General features: G+C 39.4%; 1 protein-coding gene across 1 annotated transcript in view; it reads right to left on the bottom strand.

Moving 5' to 3' along the window:
• LRRC69 (leucine rich repeat containing 69) overlaps window positions 1–27969 on the bottom strand; it is an 82037-nt gene that overhangs the window by 41507 nt on the left and 12561 nt on the right. The window contains exon 2 of the mRNA XM_006055364.4: window positions 2880–3006. Coding sequence (XP_006055426.3) covers window positions 2880–3006 — 127 coding nt within the window. The remainder of the gene's footprint in view (window positions 1–2879; window positions 3007–27969) is intronic.

Below are 27969 nucleotides of genomic sequence, written 5' to 3'. Positions count from 1 at the left end.
AACTGGCGAGCACATGCTTTCTGCCACAGGGGACCTGCATTTCAGCCAGCTCCCAGCAACTGGTGTCATGTGGGAATGTGAGTCCACTGTTGCCTGATCTTTCTTTTTCAGAGAAACAAAAAAGAGCCAGAGATCCAGACTTTTATATGAACTCTCTTAATTTGAAAATTTGGGTTGTTGTTCAGTTGCCAAGTTATGTCCGACTCTTCACGATCCCATGGAGTGCAGCACACCAGGCTTCCCTGTCCCTCACTATCTCTCTCCAAGTTCATGTCCACTGAATCGGTGATGCCCTCCAACCATCTCATCCTCTGTTGCCCTCTTCTCCTTCTGCCTTCAGTCTTTCCTAGCATCAGGGTCTTTTCCAGTTAGTTGGCTCCTCGCATCAGGTAGCTAAAGTATTGGAGCTTCAACTTCAGCATCAGTCCTTCCAACGAGTATTCAGTGTTGATTTCCTTTAAGTTTGACGGATTTGATCTCCTTGCTAAACAAGTAAGGGACTCTCAAGAGTCTTCTCCAGCACCACAGTTCAAATTCAGTGCTCTGCCTTCCTTATGGTCCAGCTCTCACATCTGTACATGACTACAGGAAAGACCATAGTCCTGACTATATGGACCTTTCTTGGCACAATGACGTCTTTGCTTTTTAACACACTGTCTAGGTTTGTCATAGCTTTCCTGGCAAGAAGCAATTGTCTTCTAATTTCCAGGCTGCAGTCACCAGCTGCAGTGATTTTGGAGCCCAAGAAGAGGAAATCTGTCACCTCTTCCACCTTTTTCCCATCTATTTGCCATGAAATGATGGGACCAAATGCCATGATCTTCATTTTTTTAATATTGAGTTTTCAGCTGGCTTTGACCCTAATTCAAATTTAAGAGAGGCAGACAAAATAGAACCAACCTATTTGTAAACCAGATTCATCCCACAGGTCACCAGTTTGCAACTTTTCTCTTAGTTCATATGGTTAGCTCAGACCAGAAAAACTGTTTTAGATTCTGTCATAAACCCCAAGAAAGAGAACGTGACTGACTCAGCTTGGGACACGTCTTACCCTGGTCCAGTCTACTCTGATGGGGTAGGGAGAGGGGCAAGAACAGCACCACGCAATACATGTTGGACACCAAACTGCTTCTGCCTTTGGATAATCAAGACCTGGCATAGAACGTAATTTATGTCACTCACATGAGATTTTCAAAGTTCAACAGCCCCAGATCAAGAAATAGAGAAACTACAGACCTTCAGGGGTAGGGTACTGTATACAGATTACATATATTTTTTAAACCTCAAATTTAAGAGCAACATGAGAAAAAATTTCTTTACAGAAGCCTCAAGTAGCATGAACCAGGCTGCTTAATATCATTTATATACATCAGATTTTACCCGTTTGCCCCTCAGTGTAGATCATAAATATTACTATGTACTTTTTTGCATGCTCTTAATTTTTTCCTATTTATAAACTGTTTTCTTTGTAAGTAAATTATAATTGAACCCTGTATCTATAAGTTTGTATATATAATGTACACACCATTAATTAGTTTATTACAGTTATTATTTTGTGGAAAAATATTTCTCCAAGACACATGATCTAATATTTTAAAATACTTTAAAGAGGTAGTACTAGAATCTACTTGTGTTTTTGTTATATATCCACAACTGAGACCCCATGAAATTATACCTTTAATAAATGCTGCTCAGTGATAATGATGACAATATACAGTACCCATGCCTCAGAAGTTCACAGGACATCTTAAATTCTATTCTATAGTTCTGATTTTACTCTTGGCGACACATGAAGTAGTGAAGTGCCTTACATGAGTTAATGAAGCTATAAAGATTATCTGGATCTCTTTGTCAGGTGTTCTATCCTTAAGCATATTCTACCTATATTAAATAGAAAAAATGTCATATTAAATGGAGAAATTATTAGCTTAAGGGAAACACGAAGAAGAAATGCCATTTATTTAACCTCATATCTTTTCTTTAAAATTCTCCCCAAGTTAAGTTAAGCTTCACATCTTTTTTTTTTTTTAATTGGAGGCTAATTACTTTACAATATTGTAGTGGTTTTTGCCAAACATTGACATGAATCAGTCATGGCTGTATATGTGTCCCCCATCCTGAAGCCCCCTCTCATATCCCTCCCCATCCCATCCCTCAGGGCATCCCAGTGCACCAGCCCTGAGCACCCTGTCTAATGCATTGAACCTGGACTGGCGATCTATTTCGCATATGATAATATACATGTTTCAATGCTATTCTCTCAAATCATCCCACCCTCGCCTTCTCCCACAGAGTCCAAAAGTCTGTTCTTTACATCTGTGTCTCTTTTGCTGTCTTGCATATAAGGTCATCATTACCATCTTTCTAAATTCTATATATATGCGCTAATATACTCTTGGTGTTTTTCTTTCTGACTTACTTCACTCTGTACAATAGACTCCAGTTTCATCCACCTCATTAGAACTGATTCAAATGCAGCTTCACATCTTAAACAAAGATAGTGACTTAGTAGTTAAGATGGTGCAAAAAGTATAAAGAACAAGGAGAACTGTGGAGATGTTTCTTGATTTGATTTTCAACTAGTTTTCTCTCCGGTCCAGAAAAAGGGTGCTCAGATTTGACAGTCTATGTGTACCCTGATTCTGAAAAGGGGAAAATTTGCTAACATTAATTTAACACTTACTTATTTTCTTAGATTTACATGTAAAGAAATATATAATCCAGTAGTTTAAAAAAGTTGTTCCCCAAATTCTCTATTTCAAGTGTAAATATCTCAAACCAAAAAAGACTAAAATTCCATTTTCACTTTAGTTCCAAATTGTTCAATATAAGGAAATTAACTTTGACACTATAAACATGCTTTTATTTGACTAACTTACCACATACTCCAGATGCAAATCTATGTATCTTATTTCTAAATAAATGGAGCTTCTTCAGGGATGTAAGGTATTTCATCTCTTCTGGAACTTCTTCTAAAAGGTTGTTTCCCAGATTTAGTGCTGTCAACTGCAAACATATAGAGATTAATAAACTCATAATAAACTTGTTGCTGCTGCTGCTGCTGCTAAGTCGCTTCAGTCGTGTCCGACTCTGTGCGACCCCATAGATGGCAGCCCACCAGGTTCCGCCGTCCCTGGGATTCTCCAGGCAAGAACACTGGAGTGGGTTGCCATTTCCTTCTCCAATGCATGAAAGTGAAAAGTGAAAGTGAAGTCGCTCAGTCGTGTCTGACTCTTAGCGACCCCATGGACTGCAGCCTACCAGGCTCCTCCATCCATGGGATTTTCCAGGCAAGAGTACTGCCTTCTCTGAATAAACTCGTTATCTACCTTCAAATGAGAAAAAAATAATTAAGCCACTTTTCTGAGATCCATATAACCTAAAAAAAATCATCATAACCTTAATTATTTCACATTACCTAAAATTATCTTTATAAATAAAGTTCATTTGAGTTTCATGTTCACTTTAAGCACAAGTTCTCAATTAAAGTACATAATTTCATTAAAATTTTATTACAAACCACTTCAAGGGTATTTAAAAACACAGTTAATGATCCATTCATAACTCACTTGAGCAACTCAAGAGTATCCTAACACTGTGACTCATAGACTGAGAATCATTTAAAACTCAGCAAAGGGGCTAATTTCCTGAAATCAGAAATTAGCCAAAGATCTGAGGTCCTTCTCTCATACTAACCGCAAATGAACTTTTTCACTTAGACCAGTAAGACATGGGTGGGGGTAGAGCAGGAAGGTAGCCATTAACACCACTGTGATCACAAAGTTCATACCAGAAACTATTAACATGATGGGTAGGGTAGGGAAGATCTGCTCCACATGTACCTACTAACATCAGATTGGTCAGACACAGGAGGGACCATACATAGAGGACTTAGAAAGATCCTCTAATCCAATAAATCCGTGACACAGGATTATTCCCTAAAGATGGTATTCTTCACTGATTTGAAATCTAATTGTATTTTTCAAGACTTGGAATCTTTTCTTTTACTCCTAAACATAGCTTACCGTCAGAGAAGGCAATGGCACCCCACTCCACTGCTCTTGCCTGGAAAATCCCATGGATGGAGGAGCCTTGTGGGCTACAGTCCAGGGGGTCGCTAAGAGTCGGACACGACTGAGCGACTTCACTTTCACTTTTCACTTTCCTGCATTGGAGAAGGACATGGCAACCCACTCCAGTGTTCCTGCCTGGAGAATCCCAGGGATGGGGGAGCCTGGTGGGCTGCTGTCTATGGGGTCGCACAGAGTCGGACACAACTGAAGCGATTTAGCAGCAGCAGCAGCACAGCTTACTGTTCAGACTGCATTACAACTTCCATACTTCAGAATTTTAATATTAAAGGGTAAAAGAAAAGGAATCATGGGAGTTTGACAAATTATTGAGTTTACATAAGACAAGAAAAATAACTAAAAAGAAAATTAAGGCAGTTTGTGGTTTATATTAAAATACCACCTGGTATTTGGTATGGATGTATGTTAATTATTTAAATTAATATAAAGTAGACATAGATATATTTACAATAAAATTCCCTGTACTTAGAATTCATGGAAAAGATTTTACTTCAGAAATTCATGCTTTCCTCTGAGAATTACCATTATCCTATAAACAAAAAAATAATGCATCCATCCTGGAGGCCTTATTCTTTTGTGAAGCTTAAGTTAAAATATATTCATTTAGCCATGCTACTCAAAGACTTAATCCAGAGTCAGTGACTGTATTAGTTTCCAATTGCAGCTATGACAAATGACCACAAACTTAGTGGCTTAAAACCATACAAATTTATTATCTTACAACTCTGCAGACCAGCTATCAGAATGGGTCTCATTGACCTAAAATCAATGTGTTGTAGGGGTGTGTGTATTTTGGAGACTCTAGGAGGGAATCTGTTTTCTTGCCTTTTCCAGCTTCCAGAGGCTGCCCACATTCCTCAACATCTGATCCCCCTCTTGTCTTCAAAGCCAGCAACAGCTGGTCAAGTCCTTCTCAGATCACATTACTCTGAAGCTCTCTTCTACATTTAAAGACCCTCATAATTACACTGGGTGCACCCAGGTAATCCAGGATAATCTCCTTATATCAAGATCAGCTCTAATCTCATTTTCACCCTTCTTTCCCCTTTGACATATGATCTAACATATTTGTAGATTGTGGGGATTAGAATGTGTGTATCTTTGGGGCACCAAAGCAACTAAACCCACACACTACAACTACTGAGCCAATGCCCCACAACTAGAGAGTTCATGCGCCACACTGGAGGATCCTGCATGCTGCAACAGAGACTCAATGCAGCCAAGTAAATAAATATTTAAAAAAGAAAAGCTTTTTCATAAGTCACCTAGTGCAGCAGATAAAATACAAGTGAGCAACTATTATATTTTCTTCATGAACTCGGTAATGAGTGGCTTTTTATTTCGTTAGGCAGTTTTACTTCACTCAATGTGGCCTATACTCTTAATTTCTACATTATATACATTATTTATAGCAATTTTAAACTTTTTAAAAAGAATTTATTGCTGTTCAGAATGATCATATATATGCACATAATACATACATACACTCATTACACACACACAATGGAATTGTATGCAATATATGGATCTCTCATTTTATTCTTTTTCTACAGGTTACACCATCTAGTCAGTATTTTGCAGTAGGCAAAGCAAGGCTTTGGAGGCCATCTGCTATGCGATGTACTAGCTCTGGGATCTCAAGAAAGTCACTCAAATTCCTAAGTCGCCCTTTCTATTTTTTAAATGGAGATACTAGCATCTACTTCTCAGGGCTGTCTTAAGGATTAGAGACAATATAATGAAGTACCTGGCAAATAATGGATATTATAAAATGCTAACTATAATCTTTTAGACTTAGGAGAAGACCATGAAACAAGATGTTAGACATACATGGTGCTAGGAGTGCTTCTATGTTGACGCTTCGACTCAGTTTTCAAATTTTGAGCCTGTTTGTTTTCTTAATGATTTCTAACTCATTTTCCCAAAGATTTCTAAATTCGCAGCCACTTTTGAATGACATTTTCAGGAAAGAGAAAAATATCTGTTATTCTGTTGGCTACAGAATAATGACTTTCTATTAAACAGTTAATTTTGCTGGAAACCTCTTTATTGTTTCTACAATGATAATGTGTTCAGAATTTCCATCCAACTATTACTATACCTTGGTTCTCCAATTATTATAATGGATATCTGTGTTTAATACTCCCTCTTGCTTCTCCATGTATCACCTTCACCAGGAAGCTATCTTCCTTTTGAGGTTGCATAGCACTGTGTACTTCCTATGGCCAATTATTATCTTCTGCTTTGTATTACAGTGACTCATGTATATATCCTACCTTTACTATAAAGTTGGAAATATTGCAAAAACAGGGCCTGTTTGCAATGCTGTCATTCATCTAGCATTCGAAAACCGTGTCTGGCATATAATAGCTGTTCAACAAGTATTAGTTGAATGCTGCCTTAGATCATTTCTTTAAAAAGCCAGTGGTTAAAACTATGATTATGGCTCCACATCATTTGGTTTTTTTTCAAAATCAAGACTCTATTGAGCTCAGTCAACACCAATCTACCCAGCTGGATTTACTCCTTTCTAATGGGCAGCATGCTTGCTTTATTCTAGCCATCTGCTCATTCTCACTAAACCCTATCTTCAGTTCAGGGTAGTGCCTAAAATATGTATCCTAGAACTTGGGCCAAGAAGCTTCTCCTAATATTTAAATATGTTATGCGTGTGTTGTTGTTTAGTTACTAAGTCATGTCCGACTCTGCTTGTAGCTATTAATTACCATTAGGAAATTCTATGCTATTTATTATATCTTTCAATTACTTTTTTTATTTTTAAGATGATATCCAAGACTAACTGGGAAAAACAAACCAACTCAAATGTCCATTTTTATCTGGAAGTCTTTCTAAACTAAATCATGACTTGATGACACCATTTTGGAATAAACTATTAAATCATTCACCTGAAACATGTACAAATATGTTTGAGCTAGTATTTGAAACACTAGTCCTTAAATTTCTTAAAAGACAGTGAATATTTCCATTCACTATACCTAAATATTTCCATTCCATATACCTAAATAGTACATGTCAGGTTCTGTAAACTATGTAATAAAAATAATTGAATCAAATTAATAAAAGAAAAATAAGATCTTTACATTTTTTAATTAGTACATGTATTATCCAAGGTATGTGGAAGAGGGCAGCATTAGGTCTCAGTTTGCTAATTTGTTTTTTTTAACGGACAATTTACTTTTTAAAAATTTGTATTGGAGTATAGTTGAGTTTCAATGTTATGTTAATTTCAGGTATACAGCAAAGTCAATCAGTTATACATTTACATATATGCACTTTGTTTTAAAATTCCTTTCCCATACATCCCAGATGGCTCAGACAGTAAAGAATCTGCCTGCAATGCAGGAGACCCGGGTTCAGTCCTGGTGTCAAGAAGATCCCCTGGAGAAGGGAATGGCAACCACTCCAGTATTCTTGCCTGGAAAATTCCATGGAGAGAAGAGTCTGGTGGGCTGCAGTCCATGGGGTTGCAAAGAGTCAGACACAACTCAGGGACTAATACTTTCACTTTCAACACCTTCCCATATAGGCCATTACAGAGTATTGAGTAGAGTTCCCTGTGCTATACAGTAGGTTTTTATTAATTATCTATTTTATATATAGTAATGTGTACATGTCAATCCCAATCTCCCAATTATCTCTCCCTCCCCTTACCCCCTAGGAACCATGTTTGTTTACTGCATGTTAATTCTTATAAACACCCCGCCCCCCGGCTTTTTTTAGGAATCTGGCACCTCAGTTCAGTACAATTGCCAAATTCATCTTCTGAGTCCAGCTGCTCCTGAAAGAATGTTTATTTGAATAATTTTGTTTATTTCAAAATGATTATTTTTCAGTAACTTAATATATCAAGTCAGATTTCTCAAAACAATTATAGTTTCACTGGAAATCGTTTCAAGGTCAAGCATGACATCTAATCTCTAGAGGATCCCTGTGACCTCTAAAAACTATCCCCTTAGAGCCCAAAGTTAATCCTATGGGAACTGGCATTTCTTATTCAACAATGTTGGAATCTCTGGCAGTCTTAGCACAAGCGTTAATAAGGCATTTTATCATACTGTCCCCAAAGCTTCTAAAGAAAAGACTAAAGAAGCAAGGATAAGAGTTCCAAATTCCAAAAAAGAGGAATTACAACACAAAACTCATTCCATTAAAATGTAAAACTTTAAATGTTTGGAAGAGTTAAGCATTTGGATGTTTGAGTGGGGATAGGGGCTAAAATTTTATGAATAGCCAACGTTGGTAAGGCACTCTGCACAAGATGAGTGAAGGGAGGCACAAAGACATTATGTGCTCAGTCAGCAAAGTGAGAAAAGAGGGTTGGTGTTCTTCTGGAGATCTGACAGCTAGAGGAAGAAGCAGAAGTTCCAGTGGGGGTTCAAGAGGTTTAATGCAGCCTTGGGCATACAAGCAGAGGCAAAAGGAGGAATCAAAGTAGGGTAGAGAGAAGGAATTCACTAGGTGCCAGGACAGGGTACACAGTATATGGAGGCCCTGTTTTGATAGCAAAGCCAGGCTTGGCAAACAGAAGGCATTGCCTGTGCTTGACGGAGGAAGAGCGCATTTCCAGTGAATGAGACAGGAGAAAGGACAGGCTTGACGTGGACAAACAGTACAAATGACATCAGGTCCTGTGTTCTGCCAGGCTTCGTGAGACCCAGAATGCCCAGAGGTGAGATAAGGAAAGCTGTTGCAAAGGCTTTTCCCCTGTGTCCCTCTGCATAACTCCCTTCAGATCTCACCTCAGTTGCACTTCACAGGTCTACCGTCCCTGATTTCTCTGACTACAGTTCCTCATAACACAATATAATTCTTCTTCACGACACTTTTCACAATTATAATTTTACATCTATTTGTATATTTGATTACCTTTCCCCAGTAAACCTAAGAGTAGGAACCTACAGATGTTTTCGTTCCTTTTTGTACTGTCAGTATCTAGCAGAGTGCTAGTCTACTAGCAGCACAAGAACTATTTGTTAAACACAGGAAAGGAGAAAGGCAGGAAGGGAGGAAGGCATTCAGGGAGGGAGGTGATTGCGTTAGAGGTCATCCAAAAGGACGGTAAAAGTATGAAAAATAGAAACTATGGCTATAAGGACAATTTACAAACTACCCAACTCTGCTGAGATTTGCCCTTATTTACTGTCAATTATTTAAGGTCAAATAAAAAGCTATTACAGACCATATCTTTGTCCTGGGCAGCCACACATGTGAGCCACTCAAGGAGATCATTGCTGTACTACCATTGGACTTTATGATGCATGTCAAAATACGCTGTACAGAGTTAGAAATAAAGGCTATTTGTTTCCTGTCAGGATTTTAAAACTCTGAGTGACTTACCTATAAAGGATCTTAGTTTCTAGATGGTGCCATAATCATGACAGCCTTGTGCTTGAATAAGTTGGACTTTTAGAATGGCTTACATCCCATCCAAAGTCAACACTCAGTGGTTTACTTAGTGCCAGTCAATAGGGGCAAAACAAGGTCTCCACCCTCAAGAGTTAAAATAAAGTGCTTCTTTGAACACTGTTGATATCCCAGCACTTCAGCAGTCCCAGGCCAAATGCGTTCAACCTATGTTACAGGACAGAGGCAGAGTCAAGATGGAAGAGCATGAGGATGCTGAGTTCACATCTCCTCACAGCCAGGCTAACTACCAGGCATGGGGAGGGGACCTCAGACCTCTAAGGTAGGGGAGGAATCCCCACGTGACCAGGTAGAACGTGGTAGAGGGCTGGAAGTGGAGGTGGGACATGACCGGCACATAAAACGGGCCAGCATCACAAGCCTGCTGGCTTCCCAGCCTGAACTTTTGGGCCCCTTTGACTACAAGGGCCCTGAGCCTATGCCCGCCCCTGCCACCATGACCTTTTCCTTCCCATTGCTGTTCTGATTCTATTTTGCTTTGTTGTTTTCATTTGTGTTTCTGTTTTTTCTAATAAATTTTTAAATTCTTCTAATTTTATTTTTTATTCTTTGTTATTGTTCTGCTCCCTTTTTCTTTGTTGCCTTTTATTTTATATTTTTTTCCATCGTGCAGCTTGTGGGGTCTTGGTTCCCAGGCAGCTGTGGGGCCTGAGTTCCTGTGGCAGAAGTGCTGAGTTCAAACCCCTGTACTAACAAAGAACCTCAGACCCAAGGGAATATTAATCAGTGTGAGCTGTTTTGGAGGTTTTCATCTCCTTACCAAGACTCAACTTCACCCAACTGCCTGCAAACTCCAATGCCAGATACCTCAAGCAAAACAACCAACCAGACAGGAATACAGCCCCACATCAAAAAAAATTATATTACAAAAAATGTGGTACAGACAAAGGAACAAGGAAAAAATCTACAAGACTAAATAAATGAAGAGGAAATAAGAAATCTACTGATAAAGAATTTAGAGTAATGATAGTAAAAATGATCCTAAACCTCAGAAATAAAATGGAGGCACATATCAAGAAAATACAAGACATGTTTAACATTTGACTAAAATGCTTGACTAAAGCCATTGACTGTGTGAATCACAACAAACTGGAATAGTCCTAAAGAGATGGGAATACCAGACCAACTTACCTGCCTCCTGAGAAACCTGTATGCAAGACAAGAAGTAATAGTTAGAACTAAACATGGAACAACAGACTAGTTCAAAATTGGGAAAGGAGTATGTCAGGGATGCATATTGTCACCCTACTTATTTAACTTATATTCAGAGTCTATCATATGAAATGCCAGGCTGAATGAATCATAAGCTGGAATCAAGATTGGTGGGAGAAATATCGATAACCTCAGATAAACGAATGAAATCACCCTAATGGCAGAAAGTGAAGAGGAGCTAAAGAGCCTCCTGATGAAAATGAAAGAGGAGAGTAAAAAAGCTGACTTGAAACTCAACATTCAAAAACCTAAGATCATGGCATCTGGTCCCATCACTTCATGGCAAACAAATGGGGAAAAAATGGAAACAGTGACCTACTTTATTTTCTTGGGTTCCAAAATCACTGCAGACTTGAAATTAACTTCAGCCATGAAATTAAAAGACACTTGCTCCTTGGAAGAAAAGCTATGACCAACCTAGACAGCATATTAAAAAGAAGAGACATCACTTTCCCAACAAAGGTGCATATAGTCAAAGCTATAGTTTTTCCAGTAGTCATGTACGGATGTGAGAGTTGGACCATAAAGAAGGCTGAGTGCCAAAGAATTAATGCTTTTGAACTGTGATGTTGGAGAAGACTCTTCAGAGTTCTTTGGACAGCAAGGAGATCAAACTAGTCAATCCTAAAGGAAATCAATACTGAATATTCATTGGAAGGACTGATGCTGATGCTGAAGCTCCAATACTTTGGCCACCTGATATGAAGAACCAATTCCCTGGCAATGACCCTGATGGTGGGAAAGATTGAGGGCAGGAGAAGGGGGTGACAGAAGATGAGATGGTTGGATGGCATTACTGACTCAGTGGACATCAGTTTGAGCCAACTCAGGAAGATAGTGAAGGTCAGGGAAGCTGGTGTGCTGCAGTCCATGGAATCACAGAGTTGGACATGGCTTAGTGACTGAACTAAAAAGCAAAAACTAAAGAACAAATAGTAATGAACAACACAATAACTGAAATGAAAAATACCCTAAAAAGAATCTATAGCAGATTAACTGAAGCAGAAAAATAAGTGAGCTGGAAGATATTAATAGAATGGTGGAAACAATTGTCAAGGAGCAGAATAAAAAAAAAATTGGTCTGACAGTATCAGACAGCTCTGGACAACATTAAACACAGGAACATTTGAATTATAGGAGTCCTAGAGAAGAAAAGAAAGGGTCTGAGAAAATATCTGGAGATTATAGTGAGAACATCCTTAACATGGGAAAGAAAATAGTCAACCAAGTCCAGGAAGTGCAGAGTTCCATACAGGATAAACTCAAGGAGAAATATACAGAATCACATATTAATCAAACCAACAAAACTAAATTAAAATTTAAAAATATTGAAAGGAGCAAAGGAAAATAATACAAAGGAATCCTCATAAGTTTATCAGCTGATTTTTCAGCAGAAACTGAAGGCTAGAAGATAATTGCAGGACATATTTAAAGTGATGAAAGGGAAAAACCTACAACCAACATTACTTTACCCAGCAAGGATCGCATTCAGATTCAAAAGGTTTATAGACAAGCAAAAGCCAAGAAAACTAAGCACCATGAAACCAGCCTTCTGATATATGCTAAGGAATTTATCTAGACAGAAAAAAGATAAAGAAAACATCCACAAAAACAAATCCAAAACTATTAGGAAAATGGCAACAGGGACATACATATTGATAATTACTTCAAATGTAAATGGATTAAAGCCTGCAACCGAAAGACATAAACTGATTCAATACTGAAATAAGACCTGTATCTATGCTATCTACAAGAAACCAACTTCAGACCTAGGGACACATACAGACTGAAAGTAAAGGCATGGGAAAAAAAATATTACATGCAAATGGAAATCAAAAGAAAGCTGGAGTAGCAATAATCATATCAGATAAAATAGACAATATTTTAATGAATTTTTTACTTGGAGGATAATTGCTCTATAGTATTGTCAGTTTCTGCCATGCATCAACATGAATCAGCCATAGGTATACATAGGTTCCCTCCCTCTTTAATCTCTCTCTCACCTCCCACTCGATCTCAACCATCAAGATGGACACAGAGCACCAAGTTTGAGATCCCTGAATCATACAGCAAATTTCTACTGGCTGAATATTCTACATACTGTAATGTATATCTTTCAATGTTAGTCCTTCAATTTGTCCCTCCCTCTCCCTCCCTGTGTCCACAAGTCTGCTCTCTATGTCTGTATGTCCATTGTTGTCCTAAAGATAGGTTCATCAGTACCATCTTTCTAGATCCCATATATTTGCATTAATATATCATATTTATTTTTCTCTGATTTAGTTCACTCTGCATAATAGGCTGTAGGTTCATCCACCTCATTAGAACTGACTCAAATGTGTTCCTTTTTATGGCTTAGTAATATTCCATTGTATATAGGTACCACAACTTCTTTATCTATTCATCTTCTGATGGGCATCCACATTGCTTCCATGTCCTAGAAACTGTAAAGAATGTTGCAATGAACATTGAGGTACATGTATTTTTAATTATGGTTCCCTCAGAGTATACGCCCAGTAGTGGGATTGCTGGGTCATATGGTAGCTTTATTCCTAGTTTTTTTTTTTTTTTTTTTTTTTAAGGAATCCCCATACCGTTCTCCATAGTGACTGAATCAATTTACATTCCCAGCAATAATGCAAGAAGGTTACCTTTTCTCCATACCCTCTTCAGCAATTCTTCTTTGTAAGTTTTTTCAAGTTCACCATTCTGAACAGTATGAGGTGATATTCTTTGTAGTTTGATTTGTATTTCTCTAATAACTAGTGATGTTGAGCATCTTTTCATGTATTTATTAGCCATCAGTATGTCTTTATTGGAGAAATGTCTGTTTAGGTCTTCTGCCCAATATTTGATTGGGTTGTTTTCTGACAGTGAGTTGAATGAGCTGCTTGTATATTTTGGAGATTACTCCTTTGTCAGTTGTTTCATTTGCTATTATTCTCTTCCATTCTAAGGGTTTTATCTTCAACTGCTCACACCTCTGATTGTTGTTTAGTCACTCAGTCATTTCTGACTCTTTGTGACCTCATGGACTGCAGCACTTCCAGTCTTCCCTGTCCTTCACTATCTCCTGGAGCTTGCTCAAACTCATGTCCATTGAGTCAGAAATGGCATCCAACTATCTCATCCTCTGTTATCCCTTTCTCCTCCTGCCTTCAGTCTTTCCCAGCATGAGGGTCTTTTCTAATAAGTCAGCTCTTCACATCAGGCAGCCAAAGTACTAGAGCTTCAGCTTCAGCCTCAATCCTTCCAGTAATATTCAGGATTTATTTCCTTTAGGATTGACTGGTTTGATCTTGCTGTCCAAGGGACTTTCAAGAGTCTTCAGCACCACAGCTAGAGAGCGTCAACTCTTCGGCGCTCAGCCTTCTTTATGGTCCAACTCTCACATCCGTACACGACTACTGGAAAAACCATAGCTTTGACTATATGGGCCTTTGTCAGCAAACAATGAAAATTTTATTAATACTTTTTTCAATCAAGATTCATTTCTTTTTCTTCTCTGATTGCTGTGGCTAGGAATTCAAAAACTATGTTGAATAGTGGTGAGATTAGGTACCCTTGTCTTGTTCCTGAGGAAATGCTTTCAGTTTTTCACTGTTTAGAATATTTGCTGTGAGTTTATCATATATGGCCTTTATTATGTTGAGGTATAATCCTACTATACACATTTTCTGCAGAGGGTTTTTTTTTTGTTGTTGTTGTTTAATCATAAATGGGTGTTGAATTTGGTCAAAAGCTTCCTCTGCATCTATTGAGATGATCATACAACTTCTAGCTTTCAATTTGTTTATATGGTGCATCACATTGTTTTATATGCATGTATTGAAGAATCCTTGCATCCCTGGGATAAAGTCCACTTGATCACAATGTATGATCCTTCTGATGTGCTGTTGGATTGTTTGCTGGAATTTTGTTCAGGATTTTTGCATCTATGTTCATAAGTGATATTGGCCTATAGTTTTCTTTTTTTTTCTAGCATCTTTGGTTATGGATGGATTCAGGGTGATGGTGGCCTTGTATGTTCAGTTTAGTTTCAGTTCAGTTCAGTTTCCTTCCCCTACAATTTTCTGGAGAAGTTTGAGCAGTATAGGTGTTGCTGCTAAGTCGCTGCAGGTGTGTCTGACTCTGTGCGACCCCATAGACGGCAGCCCACCAGGCTCCCCCATCCCTGGGATTCTCCAGGCAAGAACACTGGAGTGGGTTGCCATTGCCTTCTCCAATGCATGAAAGTGAAAAGTGAAGGTGAAGTCGCTCAGTCGTGTCCGACTCTTCATGACCCCATGGACTGCAGCCTACCAGGCTCCTCTGCCCATGGGATTTTCCAGGCAAGAGTACTGGACTGGGGTGCCATAGCCTTCTCCAAATACAGGTGTTAGCTCTTCTCAAAGATTTTGATAGAAATTGCCTGTGAAGCCCTCTGGCCCTGGGCTTTTGTTCATTGGAAGATATTTTACTACTCTATTTCCATGCTTGTGATTGGTCCGTTCTTAATTTCTATTTCTTCCTGGTTCAATTATAGAAGGTTATACTTTTCTAAGAATTTGTCTATTTGAAATATATTAGCATATACTTACTTGTAGTAGCCTCTTATGATCCTTTGTATTTCTGCATTGTCTGTTGTAACTTCTCCTTTTTCACTTCTAAGTTTATTGATTTGAGTCTTCTCCCTTTCTTTCTTGATGAGTATGGCTAATGGTTTGTCAATTTTATCTTCTCTAAGAACCAGCTGTTAGTTTTATTGATCTTTGCTATTGCCGCCTTCTTTTTATTTCTGCTCTGATCTTTATGATAACTTTGGAGCTTTTGTTCTTCTTTTTCTCTTACTGTAAGTATAAGGTTAGGTTGCTTATTCGGTGTTTTTCTTGTTTCTTGAGGTAGGTTTGTATTGTGATAAATTTCCTTCTTAACACTGCTTTAATTGCATTTGATAAGTCTTGAGATGAGTATTTTTCCTCTTTTATCTCTTCACTGACCTCTTGTTCATTCAAAGTATGATGTTTAGCCTTCATGTTTTTGTGTTTCTATAGTTTTGTCTTGTTGTTGTTTTCTTTTTCCTGTATTTGGTATCTAATCCTAGAGGACTGTAGTCAGAAAACATGCTTGAAACAATTTCAATTTTTTTATAATTTACCTTGGCTTGATTCGTGACACAAGAGGTGATCTATCCTGGAGAAAGCTTCATGTGAACTTGAGAAAAAGTGAAATCTGTTGTTTGTGGATGAAATGCCCTGTGGATACCAATTAGGTCCAACTGGCCCAATGTATCCATTAGAGCTCATGTTTCCTTATTAATTTTCTGTCTGGGTGATCCATCCATTGTTGTGAGTGAAGTGTTAAAGTCCCCCAATATTAGTTTGTTACTGTCGATTTCCCCATCAATTGTTGTTAGCATTTGCCTTATTTATTGAGGCCCTCTTATGTTGAGTACATATATATTTTTAATTGTCACATATTCTTGGATTGATCCTGTAATCATTATGTAGTGTCCTTCCTTATTTCTTGTAACTATTTTAAAGTCCATTTTATCTGAGTATTGCTACTTTCTTTTGATTTCCATTTGCATGATTATCTTTTTCACTTTCATTCTATAGGTGTCATTACCTCTTAATTGTGTCTCTGGTAGACAGCATATATAGGGGTCTTGTTTTTGTATCCATCCAGTAATTCCATGTGATTTGGTGGTAGCATTTATTCAACTTACCTTTAAAGCAATTATTGATATGTATGATCCTATTACAGAGAAGGCAATGGCACCCCAATCCAGTACTCTTGCCTGGAAAATCCTATGGACAGAGGAGCCTAGTAGGCTGTAGTCCATGGGGTCGTGAAGAGTCGGACACGACTGAGCGACTTCACCTTCACTTTTCACTTTCATGCATTGGAGAAGGCAATGGCAACCCACTCCAGTGTTCTTGCCTGGAGAATCCCACGGGCAGGGGAGCCTGGTGGGCTGCCGTCTATGGGGTCGCACAGAGTCGGACATGACTGAAGCAACTTAGCAGCAGCAGCATGATCCTATTACCACTTACTTTATTGTTTGGGGGTTTTTTGTAGGCCTTTTCTTTCTCTTGTATTTCTTCTCTAGACACATCCTTTTATATTTTTTGTAAAGCTGGTTTGGTGTTGCTGAAGTTTCTTAACTTTTGCTTGTCTGTAAGCTTTTGATTTCTCCTTCAAATAGGAATGAGAACCTTGTTCAATAGCATAATGTTGGTTGTAGGGTTTCTCCTTTCATCACTTGAGTATATCAAACTACTCCCTTCTGGTCTGAAGTTTCTATTGAAAGATGAACCGTTAGCCTTAAAGGGATCCCCTTGTATGTTATTTGCTGCTTTTCCCTTGGTGCATTTCATATTTGTTCTTTGTGTGTGTGTGTGTGTGTGTGTGTGTGTGTGTGTGTGTTTTAATTTTATTTTTAAACTTTACAAAATTGTATTAGGTGTTTTGCCAAATATCAAAATGAATCCGCCACAGGAATACATGTGTTCCCCATCCTGAACCCTCCTCCCTCCTCCCTCCCCATACCATCCCTCTGGGTCGTCCCAGTGCACCAGCCCCAAGCATCCAGTATCGTGCATCGAACCTGGACTGGCAACTCGTTTCATACATGATATTATACATGTTTCAATGCCATTCTCCCAAATCTTCCCACCCTCTCCCTCTCCCACAGAGTCCATAAGACTGTTCTATACATCAGTGTCTCTTTTGCTGTCTCGTACACAGGGTTATTGTTACCATCTTTCTAAATTCCGTATATATGCGTTAGTATACTGTATTGGTGTTTTTCTTTCTGGCTTACTTCACTCTGTATAATAGGCTCCAGTTTCATCCACCTCATTAGAACTGATTCAAATGTATTCTTTTTAATGGCTGAATAATACTCCATTGTGTATATGTACCACTGCTTTCTTATCCATTCATCTGCTGATGGACATCTAGGTTGCTTCCATGTCCTGGCTATTATAAACAGTGCTGTGATGAATATTGGGGTACACCTGTCTCTTTCCCTTCTGGTTTCCTCAGTGTGTATGCCCAGCAGTGGGATTGTTGGATCATAAGGCAGTTCTATTTCCAGTTTTTTAAGGAATCTCCACACTGTTCTCCATAGTGCTATACTAGTTTGCATTCCCACCAACAGTGTAAAAGGGTTCCCTTTTCTCCACACCCTCTCCAGCATTTATTACTTGTAGACTTTTGGATCGCAGCCATTCTGACTGGCGTGAAATGGTACCTCATAGTGGTTTTGATTTGCATTTCTCTGATAATGAGTGATGTTGAGCATCTTTTCATGTGTTTGTTAGCCATCTGTATGTCTTCTTTGGAGAAATGTCTGTTTAGTTCTTTGGCCCATTTTTTGATTGGGTCATTTATTTTTCTAGAGTTGAGCTGTAGGAGTTGCTTGTATATTTTTGAGATTAGTTGTTTGTCAGTTGCTTCATTTGCTATTATTTTCTCCCATTCTGAAGGCTGCCTTTTCACCTTGCTAATAGTTTCCTTTGATGTGCAGAAGCTTTTAAGGTTAATTAGGTCCCATTTGTTTATTTTTGCTTTTATTTCCCTTACTCTGGGAGGTGGGTCATAGAGGATCCTGCTCTGATGTATGTCAGAGAGTGTTTTGCCTATGTTCTCCTCTAGGAGTTTTATAGTTTCTGGTCTTACGTTGAGATCTTTAATCCATTTTGAGTTTATTTTTGTGTATGGTGTTAGAAAGTGTTCTAGTTTCATTCTTTTACAAGTGGTTGACCAGATTTCCCAGCACCACTTGTTAAAGAGATTGTCTTTAATCCATTGTATATTCTTGCCTCCTTTGTCAAAGATAAGGTGTCCATATGTGCGTGGATTTATCTCTGGGCTTCCTATTTTGTTCCATTGATCTATATTTCTGTCTTTGTGCCAGTACCATACTGTCTTGATAACTGTGGCTTTGTTCTTTGTGTTTAATTTCATTAGCTCGATTAGTATGTGTCTTGGCATGTTTATTCTTGGGTTAATCCTGCATGGGACTCTCGGGGCTTCCTGGACTAGAATGGCTATTTCCTTTCAAATGTTAGGGACATTTCTAATAGAATCACCTCAAATATTTTCTCAGTACTGTTTCTTTTTGTCCTCTTCTTCAATTTGTATATGGGTGTGCTTAATATTGTCCCAGAGGTCTCTGAGATGGTCCTTGTTTATCCTTAGTCTTTCTTTATTTGGCTTTGCTTCCTTTATCCACCATTCAATCTTCTAGATTACTTATCCATTCTTCTCCCTCAATTTTTCTGCTATTGGTTTCACCTAGTGTATTTTTAATCTCAGTAATTCTGTTGCACATTGCAAACTCTTATTTCTTCTAGGTCTTGTTAATCGTTTATCATATCTTCTTGATATGTGCATCCAGTCTATTTATCTGAGCCTCTATTTTATTTTCAAGAGTTTGGATCAATTTTACTATCATTATTCTGAATTCTTTTTCAGGTAGAATGCTTATTTCCTCTTCATTTCTTTGTCTTGTGGGTGTTTCCATGTTCCTTCATCTGCTACACGTGTGTCTGCTTCTTCATTTTGCTTAATTTACTGTGTTTTGTGTCTTCTTTATGTCAGCTGGAAGATCACAGTTCTTAATAATTGTGGAGTCTGTCCCCCACGGGTGGGGTTGGACTAGTGCCTTGTGAAGATTTCCTGGTTGGGAGGACTTTTGCTTGTGTTCCGGTGGATAAAGGTAGATCCTGTATCTCTGAAGGGCAGTGCATGTCAGTAGTGTATTTTAGGGTGTCTGTGTATTTGGTATGGCTTTGGGCAGCCTGTCTGCTAATGTGCAGATCTGTGTTCCTGTTTTCCTGAAGGACTAGTGTGGGGTGCCTGGCACTGGAGCTTGCTGGCCTTCAGGTGGGCTTGGTCATAGTGTTGAGATAAAGGCCTTTGAGAGAGCTCATGCCAGTTAACATTCCATGGGGTCGGGAGTTATCTGATGGTCCAAAATCCTGGACTAAGGTCTCCCACCTTGGGGGGTTAGGTCTGACGCCTTACTGTAGCACCAAGACTTCACAGCCATATAGTATAGAAGATAAGACCTCAAGATTAATGGTGAAAGCACACTGAACAGCCCAGAAAACCCAAAGAAATTCACATCCTTACAAAGAAAAAAGAAGAGAAAAAAAGAGGAAAAAGAAAAAAAAAAAAAAAAGGAGGGGGATAAAAACAGGAGTCAAAAAAGCAGAGAGCAACCAAGTCAATAAACCCATAAATGAAAATGAATAACAAAACCTAGACTAGCAAGAATACAAAATCAAAAGCATAGCAAAAAATGCAACATAACTAAAGGGTACTTTGTTGACTTTGCCAAGAAAGGTCCATTTATTCAAAGCTATGGTTTTTCCAATAGTCATATATGGATGTGAGAGTTGGACCATAAAGAAGGCTGAGCGCCAAAGAATTGATGCTCTCGAATTGTGGTGCTGAAGACTCTTGAAAGTTCCTTGGACAGCAAGATCAAACCAGTCAATCCTACAGTAAATCAACTCTGAATATTCATTGGAAAGACCGATGCTGAAGCTAAAGCTCCAATATCTTGGCCACCTGATGTGAAGAGCCAACTCATTGGAAAAGACCCTGATGCTGGGAAAGATTGAGGGCAGGAATAGAAGCGGGCATCAGAGAATGAGGTGGTTGGATGGCATCACTGACTCAATGGACATAACTTTGCACTAACACTGGGAAATAGTGAAGGAAAGGAAAGACTGGTGTGCTGCAGTCCATGGGGTCACAAGGAGTTAAACATGACTTAGCAACTGAACAATAACAACAACTGTAAAAATAGGGAAATAAAATTAATTTATTTGAAAATAAGTTAGTTTAAAAAAATAAAAAATTATAAAAAATACAAATGGAATAATATAGAAAGAACACTAGAATAATATGAAAAAGAAAAAAAGAAAATTATATAGAGTGGTAGTAACAGGAATGTCCTCATGATTCCTGTGTTTTCCATCCCACACAGTGTGCTCCAGTCAATCTGCTTTACTCACAAAGTTCTCAAGTATTTCTAAGAAGGTCTCTGGACCTGTGTGGGCAGAGTAGGGTCAGCACAGTCCAGACCTGACCTTACTGCAGCCTGTACTTGCTCCCAAAGGCCAGCAGTTCAGTTCAGTCACTCAGTCATGTCCAACTCTTTGTGACCCCATGAATCAAAGCACACCAGGCCTCCCTGTCCATTAGCAACACCCGGAGTTCACTGAGACTCACGTCCATCAAGTCAGTGATGCCATCCAGCCATCTCATCCTCTGTCGTCCCTTCTCCACCTGCCCCCAATCCCTTCCAGCATCAGAGTCTTTTCCAATGAGTCAACTCTTCGCATTAGGTAGCCAAAGTACTGGAGTTTCAGCTTCAGCATCATTCCTTCCAAAGAAATCCCAGGGCTGATCTCCTTCAGAATGGACCAGTTGGATCTCCTTGCAGTCCAAGGGACTCTCAAGAGTCTTCTCCAACACCACAGTTCAAAAGCATCAATTCTTCGGCGCTCAGCCTTCTTCACAGTCCAACTCTCACATCCATACCTGACCACAGGAAAAACCATAACCTTGACTAGACAGACCTTTGTTGGCAAAGTACTGTCTCTGCTTTTCAATATACTATCTAGATTGGTCATAACTTTCCTTCCAAGGAGTAAGCGTCTTTTAATTTCATGGCTGCGGTCACCATCTGCAGTGATTTTGGAGCCTAAAAAAAGAAAGTCTGACACTGTTTCCACTGTTTCCCATCTGTTTCCCATGAAGTGATGGGACCACATGCCATGATCTTCGTTTTCTGAATGTTGAGCTTTAAGCCAACTTTTTCACTCTCCACTTGCACTTTCATCAAGAGGTTTTTTAGTTCCTCTTCACTTTCTGCCATAAGGATGGTGTCATCTGCCTATCTGAGGTTATTGATATTTCTCCCAGAAATCTTGATTCCAGCTAGTGCTTCTTCCAGTCCAGAGATCCCATGATGTACTCTGCATAGAAGTTAAATAAGCAGGGTGACAGTATACAGCCTTGACGTACTCCTTTTCCTATTTGGAACCAGTCTGTTGTTCCATGTCCAGTTCTAACTGTTGCTTCCTGACCTGCATACAAATTTCTCAAGAGGCAGATCAGGTGGTCTGGTATTCCCATCTCTTTCAGAATTGTCCACAGTTGATTGTGATCCACACAGTCAAAGGCTTTGGCATAGTCAATGAAGCAGAAATAGATGTTTTTCTGGAACTCTCTTGCTTTTTCCATGATTCAGCAGATGTTGGCAATTTGATCTTTGGTTCCGCTGCCTTTTCTAAAACCAGCTTGAACATCAGGAAGTTCACAGTTCACATACTGCTGAAGCCTGGCTTGGAGAATTGTGAGCATTACTTTACTAGCGTGTGAGATGAGTGCAATTGCGCAGTAGTTTGAGCATTCTTTGGCATTGTCTTTCTTTGGGATTGGAATGAAAACGGACCTTTTCCAGTCCTGTGGCCACTGCTGAGGTTTCCAAATTTGCTGGCATATTGAGTGTGGCACTTTCACAGCATCATCTTTCAGGATTTGAAATAGCTCAACTGGAATTCCAGCACCTCCACTAGCTTTGTTTGTAGTGATGCTTTCTAAGGCCCACTTGACTTCACATTCCAGGATGTCTGGCTCTAGGTCAGTGATCACACCATCATGATTATCTGGGTCGTGAAGATCTTTTTTGTACAGTTCTTCTGTGTATTCTTGCCATTTCTTCTTAATATCTTCTGCTTCTGTTAGGTCCATACCATTTCTGTCCTTTATCGAGCCCATCTTTGCATGAAATGTCCCCTTGGTATCTCTAGTTTTCTTGAAGAGATCTGTAGTCTTTCCCATTCTGTTGTTTTCCTCTATTTCTTTGCACTGATTGCTGAAGAAGGCTTTCTTATCTCTTCTTGCTATTCTTTGGAACTCTGCATTCAGATGCTTATATCTTTCCTTTTCTCCTTTGCTTTTCGCTTCTCTTCTTTTCCCAGCTATTTGTAAGGCCTCCCCAGACAGCCATTTTGCTTTTTTGCATTTCTTTTCCATGGGGATGGTCTTGATCCCTGTCTCCTGTACAATGTTACGAACCTCATTTCATAGTTCATCAGGCACTCTATCTATCAGATCTAGGCCCTTAAATCTATTTCTCACTTCCAATGTATAATCATAAGGGATTTGATTTAGGTCATACCTGAATGGTCTAGTGGTTTTCCCCACTTTCTTCAATTTAAGTCTGAATTTGGCAATAAGGAGTTCATGGTCTGAGCCACAGTGAGCTCCTGGTCTTGTTTTTGCTGACTGTATAGAGCGTCTCCATCTTTGGCTGCAAAGAATATAATCAATCTGATTTCAGTGTTGACCATCTGGTGATGTCCATGTATAGAGTCCTCTCTTGTGTTGTTGTAAGAGGGTGTTTGTTATGACCAGTGCATTTTCTTGGCAAAACTCTATTAGCCTTTGCCCTGCTTCATTCTGTATTCCAAGGCCAAATTTGCCTATTACTCCAGGTGTTTCTTGACTTCCTACTTTTGCATTCCAGTCCCCTATAATGAAAAGGACATCTTTTGGGGGTGTTAGTTCTAAAAGGTCTTGTAGGTCTTCATAGAACCGTTCAGCTTCTTCAGCATTACTGGTTTGGCATAGACTTGGATTACTGTGATATTGAATGGTTTGCCTTGGAAACTAACAGAGATCATTCTGTTGTTTTTGAGATTGCATCCAAGTACTGCATTTCAGACTCTTTTGTTGACCATGATGGCTACTCCATTTCTTCTGAGGGATTCCTGCCCACAGTAGTAGATATAATGGCCATCTGAGTTAAATTCACCCATTCCAGTCCATTTTAGTTTGCTGATTCCTAGAATGTCGACATTCAGTCTTGCCATCTCTTGTTTGACCACTTCCAATTTGCCTTGATTCATGAACCTGACATTCCAGGTTCCTATGCAATATTGCTTTTTACAGCATTGGACCTTGCTTCTATCACCAGTCACATCCACAGCTGGGTATTGTTTTTGCTTTGGCTCCATCCCTTCATTCTTTCTGGAGTTATTTCTCCACTGATCTCCAGTAGCATATTGGGTACCTACTGACCTGGGGAGTTCCTCTTTCAGTATCCTATCAATTTGCCTTTTCATACTGTTCAAGGCCATAGTTGACCCTAAAATCCAGTCTCAGGCTAAGCACGAGGATTCAGTATGCTATACTTGAAGCTGCAGGAGCTAATTCCCTTTCTATTCTTCAGTCACATAGCCCCTGGTGTTCAGCTTTGGTTTTGGGCTAATCTTTGCTTGTTGGTCTTCCTCCAGTGTCTGTTCCCCACCTAGGCAAGACAGGTCAAAGACCAAGGCTTATTAGGGCCACTTTTTCAATTGGGCTGGGGAGAAAGTAGTATACAGCATCACTCAGTGTCATGTACCAATGAGTGTCTGCAGCAGTAGAACCTGCGGTATGTTGTTACAGTCTGAGACGTCATGTGTGCTCTCCCAGAGTTGGCCTTGGGTCATGAGTCCCTAGGAAGAGCCAAGCTGCTCAAGCTCTGGGCAAGGTGTGGGCAGCAACCTGTGCCTGCTCACCGCCTGATGGCAGATGTTACCTGGGGTTGAGATCCCAGCAGTAGTGTTTTGTCTGCTGTCAGGCACTTCCCCTAGCTTTGGCAGTAGCTAGTGGCTTATGTTTCCTGCTCTGGGATCATAAACAGCAGTCACATCTAATGCCAGCAGCACTCTTACTGCTTTGGCCAGTTTTGGTGGCCACTGCTGGGCACATAGCCACTGTCTGTGACTGCACAGAGTTAAGAATGGCCTGGGAACAAAGATCTCTTTCCTCTCTGGGATGCCCAGTGTTTTCCCTTAGCTCCCCCAATTGTGTCATAATGGCACCCCACTCCAGTACTCTTGCCTGGAGAATCCCATGGATGGCAGAGCCTGGTGGGCTGCAGTCCAAGGGGTCCCGAAGAGTCGGACACAACTGAGCGACTTCACTTTCACTTTTCACTTTCATGCATTGGAGAAGGCAATGGCAACCCACTCCAGTGTTCTTGCCTGGAGAATCCCAGGGACGGCAGAGCCTGGTGGGCTGCCGTCTATGGGGTCACACAGAGTCAGACATGACTGAAGCAACTTAGCAGCAGCACCAGCAGATCCCTCAGAGTATCCTTACGGCCAGTACCAGTCCTCTCTCTTGGGGCCAAAACCTGAGCCTGAGCCTCAGCACCCCGCCCTCTCCCTCTGCTGCAGGCACAGGCATGCAAGCCGCTCTTTGGCTATTACGTGCTGTTCAGCAATGATCTCTGTGGTGAATTCTCTCCACTTTGCCTTCTGAGCACCTGCTGTTGCACTTCCCTCCACCCTGTCCATGAGTGGGTTTCAAAGTGTGCAGAAACTTTTCCTCTTTCATGACTCCCTTCCCAGAATGCAAGTCCCCATCCTGAAATTTTCTCTTTTGTTTTTAATCTTTATCTTTTGCCCTACCTCATTCTAAGGAGATTGGCTTGCCTTTTTGGAAGTATGGGTTCTCCTTCCAGTGTGCACGTGTTCAGAAGGAGCTGTTCCATATGCAGATGAATTTCTGATGCATTTGTGGGAAGGGAGGTGATGGCCCCATCTTATTATTCTTCCATCTTGGAAGTCCTCCCCAAAATAGACTTTAAAATAAAGACTGTTTCAAGAGACAAAGAAGGTCACTACATAATGATAAAGTGATCAAACCAAGAAAAAGATTTAACAACTATATTTATGCACCCACCACAGGAGCACCATAGGAGCACCTCAATAAATAAGGTAAATGCTAACAACAGTAAAAGATGAAACCAAAACAGTAAGGTATTTTAACACCTTAAATATACTAATGGACAGATCTTCAAGGCAGAAAATAAATAAGGAAATACAAGCTTTAAATGCCACAATACACCAGGTAGATGTAATGGATACCTATAGGACATCCCAGCTGAAAGTGACAGAATATAGTATCTTCTCAAGTGCACATGGAACATTCTCTAAGATAGATCACATCATGAGTCACAAATCAAGCCTCATAAATCTAACAAAATCAAAATTTTATCAAGCATCTTTTCTGACCACAATACTATGAGATTAGAAAACAAGTATAAGATTAAATATTAACACAAAAACATGCAAGCTAAACAATACATTGCTAAATAACCAAGAGATCACTTAAGAAATCAAAGAGGAAATTTTAAAAATACATAGAAACAAATGACAATGAAAACATGATGACCCAAAACCTATGGGATGCAGTAAAAGCACTTCTGAAAGGGAAGTTCATAACAATTCAACCTCACCTCAGGAAACAAGAAAAATCTCAAGTAAACAATCTAACCTTACAACTAAAGCAACCACAGAAAGAACAATAAAACCTAAACTTAGTGGAAGAAAAGAAATCATAAAGATCAGAGGAGAAATCAATGAAACAAAAATGAAGAAAATGAGAACAAGGATCAATAAAAGTAAAAGTTGTTTTTTTAAGAAGATAAAATTGATAAACCATTAGCCAGATGCCTCAAGAGGAAAAAAAAGGGGGGGGGGGGTGGGGAGAGGATTCAAATCAATAAAATTTGAATTGAAAAAGGAAAAATTACAACTGACACTTCAGAAATACAAAGGATCATAAGAAAATATTACAAGTAACTATATGCAAACAAGATGGATAAGCCAGAAGAAATGGACAAATTCGTACTAAGGTTCAACATTCCAAGATGGAACCAGAAATATCAATTCAAGCAGACCAATCATATATAATTAAACTGAAACTATAATTATAATCTTCCAACAAATTAAGGTATAGGACCAGATGGCTTCACAAGCAAATTCTACCAAACATTTAGAGAAGCGCTAAAGCCTATCTTTCTCAAACTCTTCCCAAAAATTGCATGGGGAGGAACGCTCCCAAACTTATTCTATGATGGCACAATCACGCTGATCTCAAAACCAGACAAAGACAGCACACACAAAAAAAGAAAATAACAAGTCAATATTACTGATGAACACAGACACAAAAATCCTCAACAAAATACTAGTGAAGAGAATCCAACAACATATTAAAAGGATCATACACCATGATCACATGGGATTTTTCCTAGGGATGCAAGATTCCTCAACATTTACACAATTCAATCAGTGTGCTACACCATATTAACAAAAAATAAAAACCATCTGATAATCTCAATAAATGCAGAAAAAGCTTTTGACAACATTCAAAACCCATTTATGATGAAAACTCTCCAGAAAGCGGGCATAGAGGGAACCTACCTAAACATAATAAAGGTCATTAAAACAAACCTACAGCAAATATCATTCCCAAGAGTAAAAAATTGAAATCATTTTGTCTAAGATCAGGAACAAGACAACGATGTCCACTCTCACCATGAAAGTCCAGGCCAAGGCAATCAGAGAAGGAAAAGAAATTTTAAAAATTTTAAATTGGAAAAGAAGTAGTAAAACTGTTCACTGTTGCAGATGACATGATACTATACATCAGATCAGATTAGATCAGATCAGTCGCTCAGTCGTGTCCGACTCTTTGCGACCCCATGAATCGCAGCACACCAGGCCTCCCTGTCCATTAGCAACTCCCGGAGTTCACTCAGACTCACGTCCATCGAGTCAGTGATGCCATCCAGCCATCTCATCCTCTGTCGTCCCCTTCTCCTCTTGCCCCAATCCCTCCCAGCATCAGAGTCTTTTCCAATGAGTCAACTCTTCGCATGAGGTGGCCAAAGTACTGGAGTTTCAGCTTTAGCATCATTCCTTCCAAAGAAATCCCAGGGCTGATCTCCTTCAGAATGGACCAGTTGGATCTCCTTGCAGTCCAAGAGTCTTCTCCAACACCACAGTTCAAAAGCATCAATTCTTCAGTGCTCAGCCTTCTTCACAGTCCAACTCTCACATCCATACCTGACCACAGGAAAAACCATAACCTTGACTAGACGGACCTTTGTTGGCAAAGTAATGTCTCTGCTTTTCAATATGCTATCTAGGTTGGTTATAACTTTCCTTCCAAGGAGTAAGCGTCTTTTAATTTCATGGCTGCGGTCACCATCTGCAGTGATTTGGGAGCCCAGAAAAATAAAGTCTGACACTGTTTCCACTGTTTCCCCATCTATTTCCCATAAAGTGATGGGACCGGATGCCATGATCTTTGTTTTCTGAAAGTTGAGCTTTAAGCCAACTTTTTCACTCTCCTCTTTCACTTTCATCAAGAGGCT

Source organism: Bubalus bubalis, chromosome 15 (genome assembly GCF_019923935.1).
Source record: "Bubalus bubalis isolate 160015118507 breed Murrah chromosome 15, NDDB_SH_1, whole genome shotgun sequence".
Classification (NCBI taxonomy): domain Eukaryota; kingdom Metazoa; phylum Chordata; class Mammalia; order Artiodactyla; family Bovidae; genus Bubalus; species Bubalus bubalis.
The sequence above is the reverse complement of the archived record's forward strand: the minus strand, read 5'-3'. Positions and strand labels throughout refer to the sequence as shown.